The sequence below is a fragment of the Merops nubicus genome, unplaced genomic scaffold (genome assembly GCF_000691845.1).
Source record: "Merops nubicus isolate BGI_N331 unplaced genomic scaffold, ASM69184v1 scaffold30232, whole genome shotgun sequence".
Lineage (NCBI taxonomy): Eukaryota > Metazoa > Chordata > Aves > Coraciiformes > Meropidae > Merops > Merops nubicus.
The window spans coordinates 11,341-20,797 of NW_008593326.1; the positions used below are offsets into that span (position 1 = coordinate 11,341).

Genomic DNA, 9,457 nt, shown 5'->3' on the forward strand with positions numbered 1-9,457 from the left:
GGTCTCATGCAGCACCTGAGCCAAAAGGTTTCTCCCAGGTGACCCTAGCTGGAGATGGGCAAGTTTGATTGCCTTACTTCAGGCATGCACTTGATGATGAGAACGTGCAGTGCTTTAGTGCTACTGGCAGCAGGATAACTTGCACAGTAGACTGACGTGTCATTGTCAATAACTAGTGCTGATCTGATCTGTGAGATTACTCTCCCAAGCTGCTCATCACAAGCTACTCATTAAATCTCTTGCCAGCCAGTGTTCCTGCCCCTTCAAATCTGCTGACACAGTTCACCACTTTCTCCATATGTTTTTGCTAAGATGATCCAGATAAAGAAAACCCACCTTCCCATAGCATTTAACCTAGCCTGGGGCAACTTCTTCACCCAGTTCAGCTGCAGGTAAAGCGATGTGTCTGACACACTGCAGACATCGTCTTGGCCTGTTGGCCTCAAGTATTGCCTTTTTTGTTAAAAATCTGGAGACGTCATCCATGCCTAGTAACCTTCCCTTTCCTGTATGAAAGAATTTCAGAAAAGTCCCTAGCCAAAAAGCCATGCTGAAATGCTGCCCTCTTTCTTGCACTGACACACTACAAGATTCAACTTCAGACATTCCCATTTCCTTACTGACAGCAGGTAAGGAACCAAGCTGTGGTCCAATTCCTTTTGAAAACCACACCAAGGACTAGCCTTTGACACTTGAAATATAAATTAATTTGGGCTCAGGCAAAGTCTTTGCATGGATTTTTCACCAAAGGTTGGACCTTTTTTTACTGCACCTGCTGCCTCCCTGGCCTCTTTCTGCACTGTGCATGGAGAGGAGCCAAGGACACTGCTTACAGCAGGATATCTGTAAGCTGATTGCAAACAGAGGGTGAAGCCTTTTACCAGAAAGCACATGGGATGGCAGCAAGTGCTTGTGGGGCCAGTGGCCATGTAAAAGAGGTGGGACTTTCTGTTTCTCCAGCAGTTTGGGAAGGAGCACCTCACACCCCAGCTTCCTGATGTGGCTGCAGCTGCAGGACTGCTGGGCTGGCCCCAGGTCCTGCAGTCGGGCATGCCATGGCTCAGCTTTGGTAACAGCCCCAAAGACACCAGCTTTGTTCAGCTCATTTATGCAAATGAATCGTAGGAAAGGAGTGATGATCTTGCCAAGAAAAAGCAAGCTAACGTTTAATGATACCATAGTCATCCCTTAAAGGGGAGGTAACTTGCACATTACACTTGAAGCAATGCTTAAGCCACCACTTTATTTTGAGTTGGCATGGCCCCTGTTTCTTTGTTCAGTCAACAAATTTGTAAACAGGCAACCTGGGTTTTCAGCAAGAGCATTTCTCTGGCTATCCAATGTTTGTGAAAGAGTGATAGTTGTTCTCAGTAAGCTGGGGTTGTTATATAAATTTTATGTATCTAAAGTTGCCGTAAGAAAAGTCAGCTTTTAAAAATAAATAGCTTTAACAGTGCCGTGCTTCCAGAGCTGCTGCTCAATGTCAGCAGCAGGATTACCATTCGTCCTCATTGTTTCACCTAAAACCCTAGGAAGGACATATTTACACCAGTAGTTATTTTCCTCTGTCAACAGGATGTATTTAGTTAAAATTTCAGCAACAGACCTTCTCTCTACAAAAGACAAAACGCAAGGCCGCGGTGGTTCCTTAAAGCAAGCAGGTGGCTGCGTGGTGTCCGTGAGGACGTTCTGAGCCAGCTCAGCGGGAGTTTGTACGCTCCAGGGTCTGCAGGTGATGCGGATGTCCCCATCCCCTCCTCCCTCTGGTTATCAGAGAGCCAGCAGGTCTCCCTGGGCTCTGCTGCTGCTTGCTGTGGTGCTGGCACCCATCCCCATGCTATATGACTGCCAGCAGCTGTGTCACCCACAGAAGGACACATGATGCCATGAAATCTATGGAACACAACACTGCAGGGATGAATCAAACACAAACATAAACAACCCCATTTTATAGGAGGACGTGAGTGGAGGGGACACATGGTTGCAGCCACAAGGACACCAGCTGGGTCTCTGTGTTTATAATGGCTGGGATCAGCAGAGGAACAGTGGCTGTGTGACTTCACAGGGCACTGCCCAGTGCTGGCCAAGCCCAGGGATAAGATGCTATACAGACTGTGGGCATTTCTCAGTGGAGCCCCGAGCTGCCTTTGCCCTGGAAAAAGGGACATGAGTGTTTGGCCCTGTGTTGTTGTTAATCAAGGAGTGGTATTTATTTAATAAAAGATCTGCCTCAGTTAATCAGCCTGCTCACAGCATGCTTTAGATCAGTCACTGCCAACACAGTAAGTTTCCCATTTAATAGGCTGAGCTATGATGCGAAAAAAAGATAAGTTGGAAAGAAAATAATTAATGTTTAGGGCAAGGCCTACTTACACCCATCCAATTGGCAGCAGGGAAGAAGTTCTGTAAGCAAGAGGATGTGAAATTTGAATGGTTTCAGTGAAATGTGTATATCAGAGAGCTCACTTCAAAGAGGGAGGGTCCCTGGAGCAGAGATGCTGAACCGAAGGGCTCACATGCCTGGCTTCTGGTAGGCTGGCTGACATTGGCATCCATCTAGTGTGGTGCTGGACAACCAGGCAGGCTTTGCCTTTTTTCTTAGAAGAAACACGGCCAACTTTGTTTCAGTCCTGATAAATAATCATTTAAAACTTAGTTGTCTCTAGAGCACAACCTATCTTATTAGCAATTAATATTTTTGTCTGTCTCTCTTTTACAAACCTTTGTTGAGATGAGGTGTACTATCATTCTCAGAAACTAGAAATCAAGAGCTTATATTTCACAAGACAATACATTGTAGTATAGCTTAAATTTTTGCCTCTTCTAGCACTAATCACACTTGGTGGATGTACTGAAATCAGTCTGGCTTTATTAAGGCAAATAAACCACAGTATTAGCTCATGCCTTGTTTACAAGAGCCACACATGTTAGCAAGTTTTCATAACTAAAAAAATGCACAAGTAAGGTTGAACTCTTTAGAAATAGGTGGTTTTGAAAACAATTTTCCTGAGAGTGTTTGCTTTTCAACATGAAAAGGTTAGGTTGTGTTGGCAGCCCGTTTTGTAAGGCAGTAACAACAGGAGGAGAGAGCACTCAGACCAGATGCCAGTGTTTTTTCTCATGCAGGTAGATGATATTTGAACTTTGTGAGGGTGTTGATTGTGTCATGTAGCAATGAATGTTGTTAAGTGTGTATTTAGCCACATCAGGTAGGACTACACAGGTCCTATAATTGTCTTGTGAAGTATTACTTATGAGATCCAGCTATGTGGAACTGCACAGAAAAAAAAAATCTAAAACATTTGAATCTTGATTTTCAATAAATCAAATAGGGATAAATGTATTTGAGATTCACAATGGATTTTTAATTATTCATTATCATGAACCACCATTTGTGATGGTAGTGTTTGTAGCAAAGGTGGCCATCAGCACTTAGCAGCAGCTTCAAGTACAGTTTTGAATACTAGAAAGCATCCTGCTGATGCAATGCAAAGTGCTGGAGAACATGCCAGTTCCTGGACAGCCACTGAATTGCCAGCTAGTTTCTGGTGGGAAGGGCAGGCTTTGCTTCATCTCTCCTCTCTCCACAGTCCCAGTGCCCATCTGTAGCTTTCTAGACTATAGCCCCAGCAACTGAGCCCTGCAGATAACAGAATACAGAGACTTTAGTTTTCTAATTTGACCTAAAACTGATGGGAATGACTCATTCCTAAACTGACCCAAATCAGAGTCAATAAGTAATTCACTTGCCAACAGGTGGCCTATGTAAAGGTAATGATTATACCCTGGAAAGGTGTTTGTTTAACAAGCTCTTCTTTCATTCAGAGAAAGGTAAAGTCACATTTTTAGCAATGAATTGCCAAGTGAAAAAGGAAAATGTTTTTCTCTGCCTTAATTTTTAAAATTATGTCAAATAATTCCCAGGAGTAAAATGAAAATGTCTGACTGTGACACATTAAAAAGGGGGAACGTGAATCTGAGAGAAACATGTTTTAAAGCAAGCTATCAAAACCAAAACTGATGCACTTCAATGAATGACCTGGCTTCAAAGAAATTATATTTTCTGAACTGTTGCCTGGGCATCAGCATCACTGTTACTGCTCTCCACCTTCTCTGCCTCCCCCTCTGCTCTCTATGTTTTTAAATTAAAATGGCTCAGAAGCATCATCATGTACCACCCATGGCCCAAATACAGCTGCAGGATCAGGCCCCACCACAGACCGGGGCTTAGAGGTCTGGTTTCCCAGTCCCAAAAACATTTAGGAGCTGAACCAGTGTTTGCCCTGGCTGGTGCAAAGGCATCTCTGGATACAGACCAGTACAATTCTGGGCAGCTCAGGAGCTTTACTGAAAAAAAATCTGAGATGCTAAGGATTTAAATGGGTTTTGTGGCCCATACAAGTCAGACTTTTCCTTTGTGCACTGAAAATGGCCAAAGTGTTCTAACAAATATATATCAGAGTTTTTGTGGGACAAAGAGAAACCTGTGTCCCACGGAATAACACAGCTACATAGAATAAATAAATCTTGCTGAAGCTGTGTGCTTTGTTTAAAAAAAATTAGCCTGTCAAGACCAGATTGGGAGCATTTCTTATGGTGGTTTGCAGAGTTTCCTACAGGAGCCAGTATTTTTTGACAGTTCATCAACAAACTGGCCATGAATGCAAATCAAGTCAAATAGATCAGCGATGCAAAAGCTCATGGAGTTGTAAAAAACTCCAGGAGGAGCCAATGGTGCAGTACTCAGGAGGTGGGATCTACTCAAAAGGCACTTGCGATAGGGCTGAACAAGGGCAAATTTGTGGCATTCAGGAATAACAAACACAAAGCATTCCTGTCACGTGGGGCATAACCCCAGCACATGGTGCTTCAGGAAAGGATTTGGGGTTAGAATTGACAAAAAAACTCCATATAGTTTGCTAGTGAGAAGATGTGGAGAAACAGATACAGAGATATGGGGAGAAGAAAGAGGGATGGTCTTCATCCCTGTATATAGCAAGGGCAAAAAAGACTGAAAGTCTAGAGAAGTGTTGAAAAAAGTCAAAAAAACAATTTTAGGTGAAAAAAAAAAGACTGATTGTGAGGGAATTCAGGAGCTCAGCCTTCAATTTTTATTAAAGAAACAGAGTTGTGGCTTAATTACACAACTTAAATATCATCATAAGGCAAAAGCAGTAGTCTTGAAATACTCTTTAGCCTACTAGAAAAAGGTTTAACTAATACTCCTGGCTGGAAGCACAAATTAGACAAATTCTTAAGAGAAATACAGCACACTTGCTTGTCTGAGGCATTGATTAAAGAAGCCATACAGGGAAGTGGTGGGGTCTACAGCTCTTTGATTCCTTAAAACTGAGGTCCTTCTGGAAGATAAGATTTAGTCAGATAAATGTTACAGAACTCAATGTCCAAATAAAATAGAGTGTAACAGCCCCTGTCATATGCAATCGCTTGTATTAAATGGTCTGATGGGCCTTTTCAGCTTTAAAAGTCAGTGAGTTAACTACTGTCAGAGTCCCAAAGTGTCTTAATTAATTGTGCTCAAAGAGGAAGCCCACTGCCATGCAGCTGTAGTCATTAGCATGGTCATCTCCTACTGTGTGCCTGCATTGTGCACTGTGCAGCAGGCAACTCAGAAGATTGCCAGATTGCCCTTTGCACAAGAGAACAAGAATTGGATCCCCCTGATGCTAAAGCATATTTACTTCCTACTCAACAGTTACTGTGAAGGCCTAGAGGAGCAAGGGGTTGTTATCAGATGAAAACTGTGCCTGGTGCTTCGTGTGCACTTGCCATCTTTCACAATGGAGTATGGCACCTGGCACTCACGCTGTTCGGGATTAGATGGATTAACTGAGGAATGACTGAGGGGGAAGAGAGGGCTCTGGAGAGGGGGACCACTGGTTTTGTGGCAATATCTTCCCTTTCCCAATCCTCTATCAGCTCCTTCTTACCCTTTTGAAGAGGAGACAAGCCTCTCTAGGGTCTTCAGGTTTTGGGGTGCTTGGTGGCATCCAATCCTGTGACTTCAGTGTCCTGCGGCAGCAGCTCTTGGTGCTGAGGTGGTATAGGCAGGTGATCCTCAACCACCCCCTCAGGGGGGCTCTGCCTACATTCAGGGTGTGCTCCTCCTGTAGCATCAATGTTCAGGCTGATGTGGCTCATTGATCTGCTTTTCTGCGGCCTTAGTCCCAGTTTGAAAAATTAACTTGCAGAACAACTACAGTAAGACAATAGAGAGGGGTAGGGCTCTGGTGGTAGCGAACAGCTTCTAACGAGTGTCCTCCTTCTTCCTTTACTCAGGCTTTATCAGGCTGTGAATGAGTTTGACACCATGACTGCTGAGGACTCCACTGCAAGGATGAGCAACGATTCCTCCAACGTGACCACCCCAAAAGTCCCCGAAGGCGTTGCTGGTGCACCCAACGAGGCAGCTCTGCTGGCCCTGATGGAGCGCACCGGATACAGCATGATCCAGGAGAACGGGCAACGCAAGTACGGCGGCCCTCCTCCTGGCTGGGAGGGCCTGCACCCTCCTCGTGGCTGTGAGGTCTTCGTGGGAAAAATCCCCCGTGACGTCTATGAAGATGAGCTCGTGCCCGTGTTTGAGTCCGTTGGCCGCATTTACGAAATGCGGCTGATGATGGACTTTGATGGGAAGAACCGTGGCTACGCCTTCGTGATGTACACACAGAAGCACGAGGCGAAGCGTGCCGTCAGGGAGCTGAACAACTACGAAATCCGCCCCGGCAGGCTGCTGGGTGTGTGCTGCAGCGTGGACAACTGCCGGCTCTTCATCGGAGGCATTCCCAAGATGAAGAAGAGAGAGGAGATCCTGGAAGAGATCGCCAAGGTGACGGAAGGCGTGCTGGATGTCATCGTGTATGCCAGTGCTGCAGACAAGATGAAGAACAGAGGCTTTGCCTTCGTGGAATACGAGAGTCATCGAGCAGCGGCAATGGCCAGGAGGAAACTCATGCCAGGAAGGATCCAGCTGTGGGGACATCAAATTGCTGTTGACTGGGCGGAACCGGAGATAGATGTAGATGAAGATGTCATGGAGACGGTTAAAATCCTCTATGTGAGGAATTTAATGATTGAGACCACTGAGGACACCATTAAAAAGGTCTTTGGGCAGTTTAACCCTGGCTGTGTAGAGCGGGTGAAAAAAATACGTGACTACGCCTTTGTGCACTTTACAACCAGGGAAGATGCCATTCACGCCATGAACAACCTTAATGGGGTCGAACTGGAAGGGTCGTGTCTGGAGGTTACCTTGGCCAAGCCGGTAGACAAGGAGCAATACACACGCTACCAGAAAGCAGCAAAAGGAGGGGCTGCGGCAACCCCTGACGTAACTCAGCAACCTAGCTATGTTTACTCTTGCGATCCATACACGCTAGCATATTACGGCTATCCGTACAATGCCTTGATTGGGCCCAACAGAGATTACTTTGTGAAAGGTTAGTAAGCACGATTAGGGGATGTGATGGGCAGGTTTCATCTCAGGCTGATGCTACCCAAGATCTGCCTGAGCTAAAGGATAGATGGTGCAGTGCATTTTTTTCTTAAACAGTCTTTTATAGATCTCTTTGCCATATTTCTGTTTGGTTTCATTATAATTTATGACCATACATAGTGTATTTATCTAGAAAAAAAATTACTAATGTGCAGGCTAGTATGAGAGAGGCATAAAAAATATGGTTAAAATGAACTAGCAGACTAAGCGCAGGATGGGGAAGAGAGGGATCTGGGGTTTATGAGTGCTGTACTAAGTCTGAGCAAGTCCACGGATTCCAGCTTCTGATGCCTCCTTCAAAGAGCTTGTTGCTAAGTACTAAACATCATGACAGAGTGTTCCCTTTGCCTTCCCCTGGAGATGTGGATATTGTGACTTGGTCATCCAAAGGGAGGGATGTCAGGGAAAGCCTCAGCTGGGAGCTCTCTGGGTGTCTTTTGCCCACTACATTAAAAAAAAAAAGAATCATAGAACCATTAAGGTTGGAAAAGATCTCTAAGATCAAGTCCAACCATCAACCCAACACTACCATAACTGCTAAACCATGTCCTGAAGTACCATGCCCACACATTTTTTGAACACCTTCAGGGATGGTAACTCCAACCCGCCTCCCCACCGGCAGGGCAGCTTTTCCCCATGCTTCACTGCTCTTTCAGTAAAGAAACTCTTCCCAATATCCCACCTAAACCTCCCCTGGCATAACTTAACCCTATTTCTTCTCATCCTATCACTAGTTACCTGGAAGAAGAGCCCAACACCCACCTAGTAATGCTCTGTCCTTTATAAAATCATTTGAGAACTATGAGCAGAAGGAATCAGATGAATATGAAATAATTTTTCATTATGTACCCTTTGGTTATTGGTTGCAGTCATTAAAAATTAACCAAAATTCAGTTGTCATAAAAACAAAAACACCTAGCAGCTATAATGGTATTACAATTATCCTATACTCACAGGAATTATAGTTTCCTGAAATTTAATAATAAAATAGCCAAGAAAACAAACAGCACTAGTGAAAAATCTATGCAATGTTGGGACAAAGTTTATTAAAGGCCAGGTACAACTTCAGGTCGTTTCTGCAGGGTCCCATCATGGCCAGCTGAGGGGCTGGGTCTCCTCTGGAGGAGGCTTGAGAGCAAAAGCTGTTCCTACTGCTCCTGGAGGAGCCTCTTTCTCTCTTGTGAGTGCATGGTACCCATAACACTGGCCACAAGAGTTGCATCAGTATAAATAAGAAGTTAATGTGTGGTCAGAAACATCAGGAGCAAAACTTGCGTATTCTTACTGGGTGCTTCGAAGTCCAAACTCTTCTGTTTCCCTCAGTAAGGTCGTTAAGACTCAGATGGAGCTAACTTCAGCAGCCTCATTTTTAAGCACATGCTTCCAGATCTCAGCCTGGGGTCATCCATCCTGCCCACAAGGCTGTCACTCTCCCTTATTCACCATCCTCTTCTGTGTTGTTATCATAAGCAGGCAGCATACGAGGCAGAGGGCGAGGTGCAGCTGGCAACAGAGCCCCAGGCCCCAGGGGCTCCTACCTGGGGGGATACTCCGCCGGACGTGGCATCTACAGCAGGTACCATGAAGGCAAAGGAAAACAGCAAGAGAAAGGATACGAGCTGGTACCCAACTTGGAGTTACCTGCGGTCAATCCAGTGGCCATTAAGCCTGGTGCAGGTTAGTATGTGCAATCCGGTGAGGAGAGCAGAGGTGGCGGGCGAGCCTCTGCTCCGAGCCCCATCTCAGGCAAGCAGGGACTCCTCTAGGGCCAGTCCATGGCTGTGGCAGTGGGGACAGCCCCTGAACTGGGGCTCAGCTCTCCCCTGTGCCAGATGCCTCCTGGCCCTGGCTAGGCTTTCTGCAAACAAGAGCCACACGGTGGGGCAGGGGACATGAACATCTGGGAGCTTCTCAGAGCAAAGAAAAAAGGGCTAAAGCTGT

At 45.4% G+C, this 9,457-nt stretch overlaps 1 protein-coding gene across 1 annotated transcript; it reads left to right on the forward strand.

Moving 5' to 3' along the window:
* Nucleotides 1–6,310: 6,310 nt before the first annotated feature.
* Nucleotides 6,311–9,193, forward strand: RBM47 (RNA binding motif protein 47; the record flags this gene model as incomplete). Its single annotated transcript, XM_008935423.1, has 2 exons — nucleotides 6,311–7,460; nucleotides 8,987–9,193. Coding segments are annotated over exons 1-2 (1,336 nt in total), but the record flags the coding sequence as incomplete, so codon positions are not given.
* Between the last annotated feature and the right edge of the window lie 264 nt (nucleotides 9,194–9,457).